Consider the following 21,050-nt stretch of genomic DNA (forward strand, 5'->3'; position numbering starts at 1 on the left):
GTTGGTACATGTAAGTGTAACTAAGTACATTTACTCAAGTACTGTACTTATGACAGTATACAGCTCTCTGGTGGTGTTATGTCTTAAGGTGCTCATTATTTTGTGTATATGGCAAAAATAAACCGCACAAATCACTAGTTGTGTTGACCTGCACTGCCCCACTCTGGTGACATTTGTCACTGCATGAAGATGCCAAAAGTGACAGTTTCTACAAAAACACATATAGTCTTAGTTTCAAAACATCAGCCCATCTTTATTTACAAGTCCTAACATGACAAAAAAATAAACATACAGGTGGTGGGCTTAACCCTACACAGAAGTATGATGGTGAGAAACGAACAAACTAGCACACAGAAAAGGTCAAAGTTCAAAATAAAGTCAATAAATTCTGTGGAAAATCCCCAACTAAACTTGTGTAAGTTCCACCATCTCAAGTGCAGAAATACAATGAATAGAGTATATTTTAATATTATATATATATTAATATATATATAGTATTTTATAACTATTATAACTATAAATATATTAAAATTATGAATCCAGAAAAATGGGAAAATTTAAAAAGACAAAACATACTTCAGAAAACAACATACACAAACACCACACACACTGGCACACACTCCACAGCATACAAAACAGAGAGTCACACCACACTTTTCACACAAACAAAAACACTTAAAAAAATACACATACCAAAAAAAATATATAATATGCATAATAATATTTATATTTAACCCAAACTATGACAAACTTTATTGACACAAGACGCCAAGACACACGACACACACACACACGCGCACACACACGCGCACGCACACACGCACACACGCGCACACGCGCACACACGCACACACACACACACACACACACACACACACACACACACACACACACACACACACACACACGCACAGAGATCTGGCTCTTAACATATACGTTCATTGTATGTTTGTGGGATGAAGATCTGGAAAACTTAATAAAGTTGAGGGTGAAGGGCACAATTCCGGAAAAACAAAGCGCAGGTGTTGAAGGGTGGGCTGATTAAAAGGAAGCCATGGCACTTTGAGCTAATAAGGGTTATAATAAAATCAGGCATTGGAACAGGCAATAGATCTGTGGTAAGGCGTCAACAAGAATATTCATCGTGACATATGCACACACACACACACACACACACACACACACACACACACACACACACACACACACACACACACACACACACACTTTACCAACGGTTTTGTCAAAACTATGCATGTATATATTGATGAAAAAGCTCAAACGTAGCTCAGTTGACTGAATTGAAATGACCTCTTCGATGTCACATCATTAAGAACCATCATAAAAGTGGTTTCATCTACCAGTTAGCACATATTACACACAGGTAATTGTTATGTAAAAGACCTGTACAAGCTTGTTTGGTGTTGCCTTTAGTATACAAACAGCTGCAAACATATCACACAGTTCACTCTTCAAACTATATCAATAATGTATTTCAGTTCAGGATTCAAAATCAGTGTCCTGTGGTTCAGTGACTACCAATCTATATGTTAATCACAAACAAGAGGACAGGCATAAGAGGTGCAGTGGAGCAAGCAACTTACAGGATGCTGTACACATTTGCAAACTCAGTACTGAAATGCAAATATTAATAGCAAATGTCTAAACTCATTTTTCCCCCATACACACACAGTTGATAGGCTGCAGTATATCCCTGCACGTGCACTAGGTCGGTTCCATCTCAAAAATATTTTCAAGTATGTTAGAGGACTTCTTTACACAACTGGAAAAACCAAAGCATTTGCATCTGTTGAGTCCTTATTGAAAATAAATTTGAACAGTAAAAGTCTTTTTTTTTTTTTTTGCGAGAAATACACTGAATGTAATATTCAACGCAATGCTGAAACTGATTATTGTTATCAAGAGATGGCCGTTCCCCCCTCACACTGCATCAGCACTGTGGAGTTCACATTTGGTTTTGAATGTCTGGGACAAAGTGTTTTTTGTTCTAACTCTGGCAGACAGCTATTGCCTTGGGTCTGAGGAGCAAGGTTGTGGATCCATGGGTACATATTCCACAGGCAAAGGCCTAAAAATAATGAGGGAGAGAAAAACAACAACAACAACAACTAAGAACCCACAAGTGAGCTAAAACATTCTGCCACTGAAAACATTGACCAACATTAACAAAGGTTTGATTATACAAAATATTTAAAAAAAATTCTGAAAACAAATACAAAAACTCCACTATCCAGTCCCGACTTACATGGAACAGCAGGATCGGGTAGTGATGATAAACATGTGTTCCAGGCTACTTCCGTTTCAGAGTGGTGGTATCTTCTTCCTTCAAGACAAACTTTTTCCTCAAAGCTTCTGAAATCAGAGTTGCAGAGTCCTCCTCTCTCAGGGAAGTACAGCCTCTGTTGTACCTGCAATGAGAGACGACAGAAAATACAACCTGATGTAAAAACTGTTCAGCCTCATCCAAATACTTTTTTGATTGTATATAATAATGTGGTTATGTATGAAAAGAAGCACAATGTTATTTTAATTTCATATGGAAATGTAAGCATATGAATAAAGCATTTTCTTAGGAATAGTACAACATTTAGGGGAATTTGCTTATTCACTTTTTTGCCACTCTTGTATCTGTCTGTTTATTATGAAGCAGCAGCTAGCAGGAGGTTAGGTTAGCTTAGCATAAAGGCTGGAAACAGGGGGAAACAGCTAGCCTTGATCTGTCTGATTTAAAACAAAAAAAATCCATCTACTAAGACCTATAAAACTCACTCATTAAGACATTATTTGAAGACTTTAGGATGTTCGAACCATTGGAAACCCTTACCTGTCTTTGCTCATCTTCATGCGGTTCATGTCCTTCAGGATGTCCATAACGTCAGCAAAGCTGGTGGACTTTGACAGTGACACTGTATCCTCCTCAGCCTCCCTGAAGTCCATGCTGGGCCTGTCCAGGTCAAAGGTCGCCGATGCAGTCATGGAAACAGGCGGCAGAGGGTCAGGGACCAGCTCTGACACCACAGAGACCACATCTTTCTCATCTTCCTCTTCCTCCACCTCCAGCTCCTCCTCCTCCTCCTCCTCCTCCGTGACATCACTGATGACAAAGGAAGCGGCAGCCGTGGCAGCCGGCTGGTAGGAGGCTGTCTCGAAAGGCGCCATGGAGAAGCTCATGCTTGTGTCGTCGGGGGAGAGCAGATCAGGAGTCAGGGGGTTGGAGCCTGAAAGAAAAAAGCAAAGCGGAGTAGAGAAATGAGAGGATCTGTGACTGTTGCTGAGTGGAGTTGGCATGGGACAGTGTTAAGAGAAACATATTGAGACCAAATGTCGTTTCTATTTTTGTCTGTCTTTTCCTATGTGAATTCAGAGCATGAGTGTGGTTATGCTACTCTTGCTGGCAGAAGCTCTCCTCCCAGAAACTGTTTTGTCTCTTGTCAATGCATAACAACCAAACACCACAGAACTGCAAAGATTGTCTGTAGTGACTGACCTACAAACTGATGCCAAGACATCTTAGTACCAAAGAGCTTTAGAATCAGGGCAGCTGAGTTGGCAACAAAAGAATCACAGTCACATGAAGACAGTTACTCTGTGGTTAAACAAACATGTAGCCTCAGTAATTCAATCTTAAATCTACATCGCTCAACACAGCCTTATGAATCAGAGTCTCAAGTATCAATAAAGAGAGTGTAAAGTTAGATGTGTTACCAGTTCTTATTTCCCTGTTATTTTACCATTACCCAAATTTCAGATTCAATATCTAGAGTGAACAAGTGCATGCAGTAATTTCTGGGAGCGTTACCCACCAGAGTCATTTGCTACAATCTTGGCGATCTGTGCACGGAGTCTGCTAAGCTCATCCTGCAGGGCTGTAGTACGGTTGAGCGCTGTGACCCCAGGCTTCCTAAGCCCCTCCACCCTTTTGCCCTCACGCCGGAAGTTGGGCACAGATGAGTTCCTGTGGAGTACCAGGAGAGGCGTGGGCCGCCATTCGTGTTTTAGAGGACGTGTGTCACTCCTGAAAACAGAAGAGTGAGGGATTAGTGTCATCAAGCAGAAACTTTGATTACAATAAACCTATTGGGTCTGAGTCTAGCTTTTACTCTGTGCCGCATGTCCTCTGATACCCCTTTCTTTCTACCTACTGAACTAATCTACATCTGCAAACAGTTTATTAGGTCCAGTGTACAGTCTGATGCAACCCAACACAATAGCCCCAAATCACTATTGTCTTTGTTTATAATGATCTGTTTTTACTAGGGATGTGCCCAATTAGTCAACTAAATGATGCTACCCTCGCTAGTCGACCCCACAAATACTAGTCAATTAAACTACTTATTAATATTTTATTAATGTACAACATCAGTTAACTGTTATGTGTCAGATGTTAAGCAGCTGCCGCCACAGCAGCCCCCCTTCTCCCCGTGCTAATGCCCGAATGTTTGTAAACCAGCAAGTGGAAAGTGACACAGAGACTGACATCTCGTAAAACCAGCGCGGTTTGCCAGAATTTTGATCTAGACAATGAAAATAAGTTTGTACGTAAGCTGTGTCAGAATAAACTGGCATATTACCACTCGACAGGCGGAATGCGTAACCACATTCAGCGCAGGGATGTGGATGTTAACCTCCAAGGAAAGAAGGCTGCTGATGCTAGCACTGCCAATGTTAGCCACACTCCAATATGACATAGTTCACCAGCAGACACTCCAATCCTATTTAATTCTCAATTAAATTGTTCTCAATTTTGAATGTTCTCTGAGTGTTTCCTTACTTTAAGACTAGTCGACTAGTCTAAATTTAAATTACCGTTTAATCGACAGATAAATCAGTTGTTAGGCACATCCCTAGCTTTTACCATTACCTATGGCTGCAAAAATCCCCATAGAGCTGAATCAACACCTCTGTGACACAGCATCAGAAAAACAGGACATTGCAACCTTGTACTGCATTTCTTTAGGCTGCACATGTGCACCTAATATGTTGCAAAGTCTGAAAGTTTGGGACTATGCGGCTAGTGAGAAGTGGCTTGGCACTCCAACAAGGAGTAGCGACTGACTGTGTACTTACCGCACTCTGGCATATGTCTCCTCTTCATCTGCAACAATCCAGGCTATGTCTGCCAAGGTAGGAACCATAGGGCCATCCAGAGGCCGAAGAGGGGGTAGGCCCGGCAGTTCCTGATGCACAAAAGCACAAGTTAATGTCGTACACGTTAACATGTTTATGGTAATAATAGGGCAATGTTATTACTAAATATAAAAAGGTCACATTGGACATGATATGTACCTGGAAACATGCCCTTTGTGGAGGTTTGAGTGGGAGAGTAGAACCTATTCTTCTCACAACACTACGGGTGGAACCATGAGGCTTATTCTGCCAGATAGGAATAACTTCCTGCAAAACAATAAAATGTCATTCATATCAATGCTTACTGCACTGTTTGCACAATCCCGTGAGGAAAAGGCGGGTTTTAAGTTAAACAGTATTAAGTAAAGACAGCATTAACACAGAGAACAAACTTACAGTTTCTGCTTCCATGATGATGGTGGGTCAGTCTCATTCGCTGGGAAATTGCACACCAATGTTTGGTGCTAGCAGTGGCTGAAGATGGAGCCGTTCAGTAAACAGATGCCATGTCTGCCTGACTGCCGACTCTTGGTATATAAATTAGTGATTAGTTAGAGTATCTGTTGAAAGAAACAGGTAGGAGAACTGAAACACATCTATACTCTACCACCAACTTAACAAATAGTTTAGAAATAGTTACTCCAATGACACAAGATTAATCAATGAAAATTTAAATAACAGACAAAACAGTTACTTGTTTTTAGTCATTTCTCAAGTAAAATGCATATGTCAGTACAGAATATAGAATATCTTCAGAAATAAATGCAAATTAACCAATTTTGTATAATCTAAATATTTTTAATAGAATGCCCAAGGTTACTGAAGAAAATAAAATAAAAAAACACCAAAACTTGCATAATAGTGAAATAATGGAAACACAAAATGTACCCCAGACACAAATATTGGCACCCTTCACCAATATTTGGTTGCAGAACCTTCGGCAACAGTGACAGCCCTTAAGCGTTTCTTTTAGCCATCTAGAAGCTTCTTGAACCTGTCTGCTGGTAGTTTCGGCCACTCTTCCATTGCTATGCGCTCAAGCTCTTAAGTCTGCAGGAGTCCCTTTTGCACTGCCAGATCTCAGCTCTCTCCAAAGGTTTTCCATTGGATTTAGGTCAGGACTCATTGCTGGCCAGTTTAAAACAGTCCATCTTTTCCTTTTCAACCATTCTTTTGTGTTGCTAGATGTGAGCTTTGGGTTGTTGTCCTGCTGAAAGACCCAAGACCTTCACCTCAAACCTAGTTTTCTGACACTGGGTAACACATTTTGCTCTAAAATGCCTTGGTATTCCTCTGATTTATTTGTGGAGATATTCTAAATTCTGTCCTTAAACGCCAGGGGTGCCATTAATTTCCGGTATTTAGGTTTCTATGTATTATAAGGTGATTATTAGTGTAACATTTGAGATTTTGGCAACTTATAGCTCATTATATAACCTTTATTCAATCAAGTAATGTCATTAAGATCAACATCTTTTCTATTTGGCAAGAGAGACCATGCATACAAAAAAAAGTGGAGGAAAAAGTATCCGCCACTATAAAGCCGCATAAACTGTAAATAGTCAAGTAAAGTACAAGAACTTTAAATTTGTACTTAAGTACTTATTACTTTAGTAAATGAACTCAATTACTTCCCACCACTGCAAAACGCATTAGAAACAACTAGATATAGATTTTAGGTCCGAACGTAAAATATTTCAGCACTCACCAGTTTTGACTTTCTTAGCTAAACAATCGAAAAAATAATTGACAAATTAATGTATATTACAAATTGTATCGCTAAAAGGTTTGGCGAGCTGGCAGGTGTTGGTTGTACTTTATCATCTCACCGTTGAGTGGATCAACACATGCATGTGCAACAGCGCTACCACAGCTAACCAACCGCGTCTGAAATTTAAATCCGCTGTGTTAACGGCACCGCTACAAGGCTGCTCTGACTAACGTTACCGACCGCATGAGAGGATTGTAAATGCCAGAAAGGAGGGAGAACAGGCTTCAGAGTTGTGATTTGTGAACAGCTTTGCTCTGTTCATCTTTAGCCGGTTACTACGGGCATCAATCAAACACAGGGACAGTCAGTTAGCTTTAGCAGCACCAGCGGTTTGACCCTCAACCGTAGACCGCCATTTTCTACTGGGTTTCGCTTATACTCACGAAATGCGGAGAGCACCGCAAGAGTGCAACTTACAGTAGATTGTAGCTGAATCTTGGAAAGCTACAGCATTAAATTCTGTGCGAGTAGCGGCTTCTCCTCTTCGTCTTTCAGACCACAACTGTGTTGTCGTCAATCAGGCCGGAAACCTGTGCCTCCCTTTGCTGCGATCTGATTGGTTGGAGCCTCATGACCTCACTGTATCAGAACTGGCCCTAGAGCGACCCCCAGAGGTCGAAGTGAGCACTGTTGAATACAGCATGCCTAACAAGGGACCGTTTATAGTTGGTTTATAAACTGTAATTAATGGATTTATTTGTAGAAGGTGTGAAACTCCGAGTAATTATTAATGTTTTACCAACATTGATAACTGTATTATTGCTGAACAGAAACACACAGCCATGTTATTACCAAAACATTTTATTTAAACAGGACACACTCATGCAAGAAAGTCTTTATTCAAACAACAAAATTGGAAGTTCTCAATTTAAAAATGTGATGAAAACAGCTCTTACCACCATAATTTCACATTAACTGGAATGTTCTCTCTACATTTGTACTATTCTAAGTTTTGCACGCACATTAAGGGCCAGTTAAACTCCATGTTTAAGTTAATACATGATTATACCATAATACGTCTGCAGTTGTAAATGTTAATAAGAAGTTTATAAATGGACTTTGGTACAGATGTCCTGCAGACCTTTTCCAGAAGATAAGTGGTCAAACAGCCCATTGGGGAGGCCTCCCTTAGGAACTAAATAGCTAAAAAGACAGGAAAAGTGGAGGAAGATCTTCCGCAACCTGGCAACTCAAAAGTTGTTCCACTTATAAAGCCTTGGTATGATGTGTTAACCATGAATAAACCCAATTAATTACAGCTGATAAACCCTCTATAAATGTGTTTTACCAGAAATTGGCAGCTTCCGAGAATATCTCTAGCCTGTCCCTATTTCTGTGCTCTGGAAGCGTGCAGGAAAAACTTTTGAAATTTTTCTGTTATTTGCTAGATTATTATTTTGCAAACATCAAGGCATAGAAAAAAAAGTAAATTTGTTAGCGAACAAGGCACGTTACGTGAAACAAATATAGGCTAAAACAAATGAAAATAAATAACATAAACGCGCAAAAATAATGAATATGAAAAAAAGGTATAGATTTGAGGGCAGAGTTGGCATGTTTTCTTTTCATCAGTCTAAAAAAAAAAAAAAAGCACAGAGATGGTTGATGATTGTCCGACAAGATGATTCCCTCCCGTCAACGTCCGTCTTCGCTGCGGGTCTGCCGGCCGGGAAGGAACTATCTTGGCTCTCGGCGCCTCAGGTCCGTTAAGCTCAGGGCGGAGCTTGAATATTGAACTTGTTACGGTTGTCTGCAGTGATATCATAACACCGCAATGTGAGTACGCTCTCATAGGACCGCCACCCGTCTCCATCCCTGGGCATGACACAGGTCAGTGAAGGTCCTGCTCAGTCTGTCTGCTGCTCCCGTGAGTCCTTCATCTCCGCTGAGCTGCTGATGTGATGATTTTTTTTTTTTTTTCTTTCCTGCCATAGCCGCTGTCTCGATTGTTCTGTAATGTCGTCTAAAATTCTCACTTCCTCCACGGTGATATACATTCACCAGCAGCATTTACATTTCTTTTTTTTTTTTTTTCTATCCACATGACCGGGTGATGTTAGGAGCTCTCGGGGGATGCGGGACGAGGCTAAACTAATCCTGTCACAGCTGACAGACAGATCCCCAGCCCAAAGGATGCGAGTCTTGTAAGGACGCGCGAGTCGCAGAAATTAGGCTTCTGTGAGGATATAGCCCCGATGCGTTCCCGGGTCATGATGCGCACATAGTGTGAGGTCATGTCTGAATGGCAGTCGGGAAAGACGGTGCCCGGTCCATTTTAGAGGCAAAATGCTGATTTGTATAATATTCTGTGTAACTTTATTATAGAAATGTGAAATGGAAGCTATTCAGAAGTGCAAAACGTACCTAGTTTGTCGCTCTTTTTCCGCCACCTTGAACCCGGAAAGTTCAGTCGCATTGATTCCAAGCACTCTCACTCACCAATTACATGGATCGATTGACAGATTAATTGAATTGGATATCAGGCTCCATGATGCTGCTGAGTGTCTAGCTCACTTCCTTATTGGGTCAGGTGGCTGCATGTACAGCAGAGCCTCTGCCGTCCCTCCTGCCTCCCCCCCTGCCTGCCTGGCCCCTGTTTGTGAAATCAGCCCGTATTTCTTTGACTTGCTGTGTTGTGTAGGCGCTGTAAACTGGGACAAGAGGTAGGCATGGGGAACAGAAGGAGGAGGAAGGATGCCAGCTGAGCCCCTCATCCCTCTGCGTCTGCCACCGCTGCCGGCTTCAGACTACAGAAAGACAGAGGGATGGCTCAGTCTCTGAGGGGGCCGGAGACTTTAGGAGCCATGGACCACGAGCCCAGGAGGGACAAGGGCAGGACCAGCTACTTTGGCAACGTTAAGAGCAGGTCAGGCCTCTAAATTAGTGGATTACTGGAAAGAAAACAAAGGGGAAAGCTCCAGGCAGACATGTGACAAGTTTGGCTGGCATTTGCTTCTCAGTTTTAAGCACGCTACCATTCATTCTTTCATCAAGAGGTGACAAGGTTTTAGATACAGTTTGGTTTCATGCCGGACTATAATACAAACAGGAATGTCTTTTAGCACAAAATGCACATTTTCACCAGCTGGTTTCATCAGCAGTCACTGAAGGAATGCACGGACCATCACAGCGCCTCTTGTGGGTGAGAGCTACAGCATCGCACGGGAACTCACCTAGCCATCGCACAGACAGCTCCCACTCCCCTATAAATAACTCAGATCATGCAGTTATTCACACTTCATATACGCTAAACAATGAACCCTTGAAACCCTGCTATTAAAGGGAAAATCCACCCTACAACACAATTTATATTTGAGCGTGGAAGTGAATGAATTGATAATGAAAATATTCACTAATCTACTTTTAGGTCTTTGTACCCGTGTCTCCTCAAGCTGAGTAGCAGAGACTGTGGAGATCATGTTAGAAAGAGATGAAGACGAGTAGCTTTTTTTATAGACACCGAATAAAGGCATAAATTCTGTGATACTATTACCATGTGATTCCTGTAAACTCACAGGGTGATTTCATTTGAATGAGACATCTTATGATTCATAGCTGGGATGTTGGCTGTACCTTAAAGTCAGACTTAATTGGATGAAATATCTCAAACAAAACTTCTTTTGGTTCAGTCACTAATTCAATGTCTGTAACTACAAAAAGTCACCCGATGTTGTTAACTTACAGTAAGACCGGATTTTCTGATTTCCTGCATAGGGAGACGTTTGTTTGGGTCTGTAAATCTAATCCTAATCAATATTTTCATATTAGCAATGGATCAAGTCACTACATGCCATGTGAAAGGTTAAGAAATGGGCATTTCCTCCCTTTTTTCTTCTCTGTCTTTCAGGCTGGGCTCCAAGCTTCCTCCCGGGGTCTCTCAGCCTCCGCAGTTCGCTAAGCCACCCTGGGAGACTCAGCCCCAGGCCCGGCTGACGCAGGAGTCCACAGCCAGCAGCCAGCGTCAGCACCAGCCCATTGCGGGCCGGCCTCTCAACCACATCCCCCACATCAGAAACCCCAAGCTGCGGCAGTACTACCTGCAAGGTGCCCCAGCAGTGTTTGATGTCCCCAGGCAGGGCGCAGGCTGTTTGCAACAAATGGGAGCAAAGTAGTCGTGGGATGGACTCCGGCTTGAATTTACATTGTATAATTCTCACTCTGAGCCTGTTGGAAGTTTGATGTCTTTGCATAATTTTTCATTTTCATACAGAGAGGACTGGCAGGCATATGAGCTGTAGCGGCTTGTATTAATCCTGTTAGCGTAAGTGGTGCTGAGGCACTGCTTCCTCATACTTGTGATGTGCAATGGATGTTTTGTCATAAGACTTGACAGAAATTCATTTTTTCTTTTTTTCTCCCTTACAGGGACTTCATGGGATCCGAACAATACAGCAGTGAAGCAACAACACACGGGTGGACCGACAGATGACAGCACAAGGAGCAGAGTGAGTCACATGTTTTTGATTTGGCTTTTTGGTTTTGGACTTTTTTTTTTTGCACATTTCAGGGACACGGCTGAGGGAACAGGTAAGGGAAGAATTGGGAAGTGACAGATAATGGGTTTATTGCTGCATGATTGGGTATGCTGGTGCAAGGTTGGTGTGGTTTCACAATTTTATGGTCTTGAAAGAGTTTGATAAAGAGCGTTCAAGGTTCAGAGACGAGCTGTGTGTCAGAGCTGTCACACCATGGGGAAGCAGCGTCTCTTACAGAGCCTCTACAACAAATACAGCTGCAGGAATGTGTATTCAGATTTTTATTCTAAGGTATGTGTCAGCTTTTTTGATTTTGGTCCCGAGTAGTGAATTATCAGTGGATTGTTTTTTCTTTGTTTTTTTGTTTTTAAACCTGCCTGTGATCGGCTCTGTATTAATATGAATCTGGAAAGGGCGTTAGTGCTAATTACTAAGTGCTCTGGTCTGATTTATTTGATCTTTGCTTGGAAATGTACTACATTATCCTTGTTTACCATTGTGCTCCTTCTCCCCTCTTCCTTTTTCTCCTTTTTTTTCTTTCGTACAATTTTTTTTGTTTCTTTGGGAAAAAGTGGCTTTAATAGATGTGCAGTTTAACTAAAATATTGAAATTGAAAAAAAAGAAAAAGACAACTTCTCAAAACACCCTTTCAGAGATTTTCTTGTGTTTGTGTTTTAGGGTCTCCCTGGGGACACGGTGTTCAGCGTCTCATCTCAGTTCAACAGTAACGATACCTCCTCAGCAGAGGAGAGCAACATGGGCCACCCTCCCTCCCACACCTCTTCAGATGCATCCTCCTCGTCTGCTGCCCCCCTCCCTAGAGAGGTAAGAGTCAACCGTAAGCACATGATGGCACCTGACATGTGATGCACACATTAAGTGTGTATATTAGGTGTATGAAAGGCTGGAAATGACACTATTTTTCCAGCTGTTGTTGTCTGTTGTTGACTTAAATCCATTCACGCAATCAGTACCTCACCCAAAACCTATCCTTTCTGAACAAACTCAGACTGATAATACAATATATAGTACATTCCCTTTAGTCACTATCCTTTTAATGTGATAAATTGGTATATTGTAGCTGTAAAACGAAGTTTCCAACCCCTCATCCACAACTCGATGTGACGACAAACAAAGAGAAGTTGGGAGATGCAGGCCTGTAGAAAGAGGAAGTAGTCACTCCTGTCACTGGGGTGTATCTATTTCAATGTCAGAGCTATTCTTATCATGGCTTCCATTCTGAAGGAGCTGGTCGGACTGAAGAGAAAAAACACCTCCACCAGTCAAGGATCGTCTCAGCTGCAGCTGAACTCTGACTTGGATCCTAAAGAGAAGGCAAAGGCAGAGGCAGGCCGAGACTGTTTGGATATACTCCCCGCTCCACCACACCCCCCCTCACCAGAGGCAGAATATGACAAACTACTGGTAAGGACAAAAAAGAGCTGCCTTTACTGCACGCTCTGTAATTTAGAAGGGACTCGTTTTGCAGTATGTTAAAACATACACGTGTATTTGAAGTGCTCGTGTACATTTACTCAAGTCTGCGCTGAAGTACAGTTTTGAGGTACTTGTACTTTACTTGAGTATTTCCATTTCATGCTACTTTTACATCCACTCCACAACATTTCAGAGGGAAATATTGTATTTTTTACTCCACTACATATGTTTGACAGCTGTAGTTAATATTTACTTTTCAGATTAAAAGGTTTTGTAAGATTTTACATAAAAAAACATGATAAATTGATTAACTGTATTACATCAGTGGTTTCCAGTTTGACTTGTGACAAATTACAAAAACAAACAAAAAACAGTGTCATGGGATTTTCCCCTCTGAATTTCATTTAACTGTTCAAAGAGGTCAAGCTAATTCATTACTTCACAACAAAATCAAATATTAGAGAAAGGTAAGTTTGTGGAGCAGAACTTTGTTTTGTCTTCTTTTCTACCCCATTAATTATCTGACCCCTTCTTACCCCTCAGATTGACATTGTGACACTATGGAGGGGCCCGTCCCCTAGGTTGGGAACCACTGATCTGTCTAACTGTAAATGAAACGGTTAAAACTAACTCCACCTCAGCCAGCTCCAACACTGAAATGCACATTGAAGCATCAGTATCAACAACCTAATAATGTAACATTTTACTGCACAATGAGGACTTTTACTTTGGTACTTTAGGTGCATTTTGCTGGTAATACTTTTGTACTTAAGCAGGATTTTGGACACAGGACTTTTACTTTTAATGCAGTGTTTTGAAGCTGTTGTATTGGTACTTTTACTCAAGTAAAGGATCTGAGAGTTAATCCACCAGTAGTGAAGAGTAGGATAAGGAGACATTCCTATGCTATTGGGTTACATAATGTACTGACCTTAACATAACAGGTCAAAGTACTGTTCATTCAATATTGTTGACCAAACAGCCACCTTAAGACCTCATGCTGGATTAACACATGGAAGGAAATAAATAGAAACCTAAGTGAGAAAGTGTAAGTACCTTGGTTACATAACATGACTTTTGACAGTAACATCTGACGCTTCAATTCAACAAAAATAATCCCAATGTAAAGTGAAAATAAGGGTGTGAATGTGTTTGCTGTCAACAAAGTAAAACTCTGGCAGTGCAGGTGCTCGTCTTAGCTTTTAATAAAATATATATATGTTTATAAAAGATATGAAAATGAGGAAAAACTACCAGCAAAGAAGAAGAGCTATCTTTGTAATTAAACAGATGTGAGCCACATTAGTGGCTGTTCATCTTAACAGGATCACCTTGCATTTTTTACAGTTATTTGACACTTCTTAGATGTGGTGAGAAAAAATGAGCGTGGAGGTTTTTATAATGGATCAAACGAACAGAACGATACGATGGAAACAAGCAACAAATCAAGACCCGGGAATGAAAACATTAAAGCACCGAGTACGGACAGAAAAAAAGAAACATCAGTCTGTGCTTTGTGGGCGCGGCAGTCTTTTCCAAAATTATGTGGACAGCAAACAATCAGAAAACACAACTTATGAGAAAAAGTTTTGGAAAAAATCAGATCTTTTGCTTATTTTCTAGCCTGATTTGTATATTGCTATTTTTTATAATTTATTTAAATTGCTTGTTTTGTCCAAAAAACCCAAAACCCAGTTTACTACCATAAAAATCTAACAAAACCAGCAAATATTTGCTTTTGTGAAGCTACAACCCGTATTTTTGAATTTTTAATTATAAAATGACTCTAAATTAATCGTTTAATCGATTATCAAAATGATTGTTCACTAACCATTGTAGCTCTAATTTGATCATCATATCTATTTTTTTTTTTTTTTTAACACTGATACTATGTGTGATGCTGATAGGATGTGGAGGCGGTACCGTTGCCTGATGGACAGCTCTGCTTATTGGCTCTCCCACCAGAGTGCTGTCAGGGGGAGGGACCAGGGGCCATGCCGTATCTCAAACTGTTCTGCCGCTACATCACTGACCGTAAGGTGGGTGGCAAGAATGCTTATGTTTGATCTTACTACTGTAGTAGGCATTTGGTCGGCTAACGTGAGCCTTTTTCTGTCTCTGTCAGGGCGTAGTTTCCGGGATCCTGTTGGTGACTTCTAATAAGATCTTCTTCGACCCGTGTAAGACACTTCCTCTCGTGAGGGAACACGGCTGTGAGGAGTACCTCCTGTCGTGTTCTGTTGACAATCTGGCATCTGTCTCCTTCTTCTCTGACATCTCACGTGTTCACTTCAACACCTCCCAGCAGAGGTCAGCGATGATTCACTGTTCCTAAGCGACTCGCGTACACTCAGATTACATGAGGAGTCAATACCAGCATTTGATATTCTTTTCTTTTTAGGAGAAGAGGAAAGAAAATTTTCCAGAAACTGAAAACTGCAAAAAGCCGAGCAGGCGTCTTCCCAGACCACAAGGGGGAGCCACTCCCAGCTCTGGTGTCTGCAGCTTCCTCAGATTTGTCCAGTCTGGCTCTGAGCCTCACCAAAGAGGTTTCTGGAGATGAGGAGGCAGAGAGCAGAGACATGGCGGAGGCAGAGCGGGAGCTTGATGGCAGACCTGGGGAGGTGCTGTCTGAGGCCTCTGTCGGCGGCCTGGGAGTGGCCGTCCTGAGCAGTGCTGCCACCTTCTGCTGTGGAGCTCAGGAGGCCGCAAGTAAGGTGAAGACAGAGCTGCTGCACGCCGATGACACCGAGAAGTCTAAAGTAAAGAGGCTGACTGCAGGTGCAAATGTGAATCGTGATCTGTGTGACAGATGTATTTTTTCCCAGTTTTTATTTTCTGTAGTATAAGTCAACCCTTGTTTTCTTTTTATTTTCCAGTGCCTCATAGATCATCAGCAGGTAGTCCCGGGAGTCTAATGTTTGTGCGCCTGCGGGTTCAGCCCTCAGCGAGGAAGAAAAAGGGTGTAGGAGGTTTTAATCTGGGGTCAGCCAAAACCTTACCCAGAAGGGACACCTGGCTCGCCCTTTCACAAGAAAGGTACGGTAACTATTGGCAGAGTTTTACAGGGTTAAAGAATGTTCTGTGCAGCGGAGGTCGACATATTTTTGACTTTTAGTCGCTAGTATGGGTCAAGCTTCAAAAGCGCTGGATCCCACATTTCCCGTAATACAAATCAGCAGTGGTGTACCAACTTCCCTTAAACCCCACACGTCTAATTTGTAATTCAGGGTTTTCTGTATCAGTCTCAAGCCCCAAAATAACCCTGATGATGTCATCAGGTTTTTTTTTTGTTTTTTTACTGTAGAAAACTGCTCCAGAGCCACAACAGGCATTGTACAACTGTTTTCATAGACTGTGTAGTACTCAGCATCACGAGTAAACAGATTGTGTGTAGAGTGCACCTTTAATACATTTGAGATTTATTGGTCATCAGCTTTGTATAGCATGGAAACGATGCCAAACCTGTCTACTTCAGTTTAAAATAAGCATCCATTCATGGCACTGTTGACTTGTGATAGTCACACCGGTCTCTGCTGTTGTATATTAACCCGCTCTACCCACTCTTTTCTCTCAGTAAACATTATCAAAGCACTAACATAACTTTGACAACAGTGAAAATACAAAGGTGGCTCTTTAGGAAATTAATCTGTCAACAGTTAGTTACGTATGATCGCTGTGAAAGGGGCCAGTATGGCATCCAAACAGTGACTATTTAACAGTGTTGGAAGAGGTAACTAAGTTACTCAAGTACTGTACGTACAATTTTTAGGTAATTGTACTTACGTATTAAGTATCTAAATTTTTGCTAGTTTAGGCGTCTGCTCCGCTACATTTCATTGGGAAATACCGTGCTTTTAACTCCACTACATTTATTTCACAGCTACAGCTATAACTACTAGCCATAGTTACTAGTTACTTTATCAAAAATTGAAATTAAAATGAAAGAGACTTACGGACTTGACAATTTATATTCATAACAGCACAATAAAAACATGGGTTGCATTCAAAAGCTACTCGGTCTCCTCCTGGTAACACAGCAGTTGGTGCTGTTTTGTCGTTGCAACAGCTCTGAGTGACTGCGTTCTTTTCCCCCCTGTAGCTCTGATGAGCTGTATGCCTACCTAACACACTGTCGACCAGACTTGTGTATACTTGAGGGAGGGGGGGAGGAAGGGGAGGCGGATCGTGACGAAGAGGAGTTTGTACTAATTGAGGACAAAGAGGAGGAGGAGGAGGAGGAGGAGGAGGAGGTGAGGAGGAGGTGTTCCAGAGGCACCGCAGCTCAGGGGATGACTGGGAGGTAAGTGGGTTAGTTTTTAGGTAAGTGGGAGAGTGGTGATCTAGCCAATGTTCCTAGGGCATTTTTGCAAATAATGGAGAATAAGAGGTGTATTTGTGCCGACTGATGTTCTAGAACAAACGGACTTGAATGTTTTGTTTTTGTTTTGTTTTTAATGCATCGATGTTCTTTTGCAGATGGTGTTGATGGAAGAGAATGGGGACAAGCCGACCGCGGTCACTGACAGAGACCCAGAAGGACTCAATAGTATTGTAGAGAGCAGCCACATTTTGGAACCCTCACATGTTAGAGAGGTGAGTAACATATAGATAGAATATAGCACAGAAAGTCCTCACACACATCTCTGATCTGTGTGCCAGGGCAGACGGCATCAGCTGTTTGTAAATCTATCGTTGCAGTAGGTTTGTGTGTAAAGTCATTCGTAAGGTCTAAGTAACTACTAGCTAAGTTCAAAATAGAGGTTTCCATTGAAAGTCAGTAAAACTAAAACCAAGGGCACATGGGTTTAGGTTCAAGAGTCGACACAATGAAGTTAAAGATTCGTCAACCGAAAAAGGAAAAAAATACTGTGTGTGTAGATCCTCTTTTCTGCCTTTACATGCATGTATATCTAAATCTAGCAAATAATAATTGTGTGATAAAATTGGTCATGGTGCTCTCCGTGATAATGGTAGTATAAAAAACAATCTGAAATGCTATGTTAAATGTAGAATTGTTAATTCAATAATCATAATTAAAATCATATTTGGTTTCCTTGATAGAGACCTGATACTTTTTGTGACAGATGTAGTTGTATCTGTCTCTTTAGTACAGAGAGCAATCTCCTTTTACTACCTTAGTTTTGATCAGTGTTCAATTCTAGCTGTAAATAAAAATATAGATTACAAAAAAATAGCGAAGAGGTGGTGGTTTTTTTTTTTTTCACCTCCACCGACAAGGTAGGGCAGACAATATGTACTGTGACCTGAGAGGCAAAACCCAGGGCAAGAACACCCCCCCCCCAGAGATTGTAAATTATACCTTTAACTAAGACACTAGGAATGTATTGGCTAGTAAAGACCATAGTCTTTTATAAATTGGTTGCTAGGAAACATCTTCGGGGCTGACCAATCAAAAGCAATCAGCTATGTATTCAGGAAGTAACAGCAGCTGTAACATTACTTTTAAAAATAACAGGTTTAGGGAGGCAGAGGATATATTGAACTTAACTGCTAGTCCTTTGTAAATGTAGACATGACGTTGTCTTATTTATATATGCGTACATATAGAAATGGGTGTGTTTAAGAATTTGTAGTATTGGTACAGTTTAGAGATAGAGGTAGTTTTTTTGGCGTGTGGTTATTAGGAAATAATTTTGTGATCCGAGGTAGCGTTACATAGTGTTAAGTTAAACATTCTAAGTTAAGGCCAGTTTCTTTAGCGGTCTAGACATATCTAAGTTACATAAAATCTGCGACAGCGTGGGTTAATTCAGGTTTCCATTGACACTTTTTTTTTTTCAAAGATTGAGATTGAGGCCTGCAGCTGTTTGCATCATTATTAAACAACATTTCAATCAGAGGTTTCGACCATATATGAAGTTTCTTCCTTGTTTTCCCCATCACAGGTGTGTTTGCGGAGTCTTTCCTTGTCAGAGCTGAGGGTCTAAGGATAGAGGATGTTGTACAGATTGTGAAGCTCTTTGAGGGAAATTTGTGATATGTGATTTTAAACTACCTTTCTGTACCCACAGATGGTACCTACAGTATCTGTTTAGCATTTTGATGTCAGGACCTGGCTCTGTTTATATTCCTGATCCTTCCTTCAATGCCTTTCATTTTCATTTTCATTTTATTACATTTTTCTCCACTCCTTTTCATCTCTTTCCAGTTATGTAAAGAACTTCCCCCCAGGACAGTCGGCCACAGCTGGCAGCTGGCTTACAGTACGTCCCGTCACGGTGCCAGCCTCAAGTCCCTCTACAGAAAACTGGGTGGCACTGACTCCCCCGTCCTTATTGTGATCAAGGATGCACTTGATGAGGTAAAAAAAAAAAAAAAACATCACCAAAATTAATCAGAGGTGTCTCCAAAAGTGTTCCCAAAAATCCTTGGGAAAGTGAGAGGTCTTCATTCTCTCTTCCATCTATCTTTTTCTCCTGTCTTTTTCCGTTACAGCGCTTTGTAACTCTGGTTTTGAAATAAAGTTTCCTTGCCTGCTTGCTTTTTAAGTTGCCATGTTTTCTTACTGTTACCGTCTGCTGTGACTTTTCTTCATCAGATATTCGGGGCCTTCCTCTCTCACCCTCTGAGGCTCAGTGAGACATTCTACGGCACAGGAGAAACCTTTCTCTTCATGTTGCACCCTCGCTTCAAGGTAGGCCTGTTAACAGCTAGGCTCAGGGTTTTTCTTGGGTTTTCTTAGTTCAGCTGATTTGTAAAATATCTGCTAAACGTCACAAACTCTGCCTTTTGTGTAAGGTCAAAATGCAAAATGTCAGTAAAGCCATTAATAAAGTCCATTAAGTTGCATGTGTCAAATTAGAATTTTCCACAACTTCAGTATTTGTGACGCTTTCTTTTTGGTAATTGTGCCTGGTATCTCTCTGCAGTGCTTCAGATGGACTGGAGAAAACTCTTTCTTCATTAAAGGAGACTTGGACTCCTTTGCCATTGGTGGAGGCAGGTAATGTCTTTTCCCCCACTTTCTTTCTTGCATACAACTTATATTTGTATGTTACGAAAAAATGATGATGGACAATCAGTCAAACCAAGTTTTTTTTTATTTTTTTTATAGGCTCTGTTTCTTTTCTCTTCACTACTTTCTCTGTTTCTTCTGCAGTGGTCACTTTGGTCTGTGGGTGGATGAGAATTTGTACCTGGGCCGCAGCAGCCCCTGCTACACTTTCAATAACTGCTGCCTCTCAGAAACTGATGACTTCCGAGTCATGGAGCTGGAGGTGTGGGCATTCGGCTGAGAGAGCTGGGCGAACGCTGGGTTTCTCCTCGACTCACCTCGTTGCTGCCGATCTGCTTTATCAAAACGGCATTTATCACTGAGCAAAAATACAAGCAGCTGTGCGCTCATTTCATGGTAACATCCATGTCAAAAAAAATTAACTGCAAACTGCTGGATTTGTCTGTTTGATTGTAGATTTCCATGGACTGAAATGAACTGAACAAGGCTGATCCTGAACGGCTCCCTATCCCAAAGTTGGATCTAATGTTGGACTGTTTCATGGTTGACTCATTCCACTGGGTTTTGGCAACCAGACTGAGTTCTGCTGTAGGGAATTGATCCGAACCGTTTTGAAACTGGATTCTTTGAAACCTAATTTTTGAATGGAGTGGGTTACAAGTCTCAGAAACTGCACTTTGCTCTTAATGTGAATCAGCAAGTTCATGATATCTCATTATTTATCATGTGAGCATGACCGGTCTTCATAGCTAATGCATGTCCCCACTTCCATACAGCTTCTTTCAGTTAATGCTGAACCTTTGAAACACACTTCCAAACACGTGTACACCGTTCATTTCTATGGGTTTTCGTCATTAGCGCCATAGAGAGCATAAATTAACACCGGAAATAATCACGAGAGCACTTGGAGCTCCAGTTTGAGAATAGCTTTCAAGTTGAAAAACCTCTCCAACCATCTGTGTCTCATTCATGACTATTCTGAACTCTTCATTTCAAGGGATGACTCCTACACCTCTGTGGTTTCTGAACATGAAACCAACAGCTCGATTGTTACTGCAAATTAATGCAATTTTGTCATTCAACTGTATCCGTGACATGCTCTCCCTCTGATACGCTGATCTACTTTGCTTATATTGTACAGTATTGTAGATTAGTTAATAAAAATCAGCACAATGTCAAAATTACAAAAAACTTTTGTATGATTGATTGATGTACTTGCCAGAAAAAAACACAATTCAA

At 41.2% G+C, this 21,050-nt stretch overlaps 2 protein-coding genes across 5 annotated transcripts; one reads left to right on the forward strand and one right to left on the reverse strand.

Annotated features, from left to right (window-relative positions):
- Window positions 1-844: 844 nt before the first annotated feature.
- Window positions 845-7,475, reverse strand: mtfr1l (mitochondrial fission regulator 1-like). Of its 4 annotated transcripts, XM_040138152.1 has the most exons (8): window positions 7,337-7,475; window positions 5,545-5,708; window positions 5,308-5,415; window positions 5,089-5,198; window positions 3,825-4,036; window positions 2,846-3,239; window positions 2,267-2,429; window positions 845-2,089 (listed from the first exon to the last, which is right to left on the reverse strand). In XM_040138152.1, exons 2-7 carry the CDS (start codon window positions 5,557-5,559, stop codon window positions 2,312-2,314), a joined length of 957 nt encoding a protein of 318 aa, XP_039994086.1. In that variant the 5' UTR covers window positions 5,560-5,708; window positions 7,337-7,475; the 3' UTR covers window positions 845-2,089; window positions 2,267-2,311. The 4 variants fall into 4 exon arrangements, with proteins under 4 accessions (XP_039994086.1, XP_039994089.1, XP_039994085.1 ...); XM_040138155.1 differs by having other exon boundaries at window positions 845-2,429; window positions 5,545-5,675; XM_040138151.1 differs by having other exon boundaries at window positions 845-2,429.
- Window positions 7,476-8,647: 1,172 nt separating this feature from the next.
- si:ch211-15d5.11 (nuclear receptor coactivator 7) lies at window positions 8,648-20,979 on the forward strand. Its single transcript, XM_040138285.1, is given in 17 exon segments — window positions 8,648-8,749; window positions 9,561-9,785; window positions 10,767-10,963; window positions 11,285-11,364; window positions 12,074-12,220; window positions 12,641-12,820; window positions 14,740-14,871; window positions 14,958-15,142; window positions 15,234-15,613; window positions 15,712-15,871; window positions 16,935-17,083; window positions 17,086-17,135; window positions 17,312-17,428; window positions 19,005-19,157; window positions 19,395-19,490; window positions 19,726-19,799; window positions 19,956-20,979. Coding segments are annotated over 16 exon segments (2,337 nt in total). The 5' UTR covers window positions 8,648-8,749; window positions 9,561-9,684; the 3' UTR covers window positions 20,092-20,979.
- Window positions 20,980-21,050: the final 71 nt, after the last annotated feature.

The sequence above is a fragment of the Xiphias gladius genome, chromosome 10 (genome assembly GCF_016859285.1).
Source record: "Xiphias gladius isolate SHS-SW01 ecotype Sanya breed wild chromosome 10, ASM1685928v1, whole genome shotgun sequence".
Classification (NCBI taxonomy): Eukaryota; Metazoa; Chordata; class Actinopteri; order Istiophoriformes; family Xiphiidae; genus Xiphias; species Xiphias gladius.

Excerpts from the sequence above, each read along its gene's own strand:
- mtfr1l (XM_040138155.1), bottom strand. Across the intron at positions 3,240-3,824 it reads GATTGTAGCAAATGACTCTG|GCTCCAACCCCCTGACTCCT; the intron begins GTGGGTAACGCT and ends TTTTTCTTTCAG. Across the intron at positions 2,430-2,845 it reads ATGAAGATGAGCAAAGACAG|GTACAACAGAGGCTGTACTT; the intron begins GTAAGGGTTTCC and ends CTCTCATTGCAG.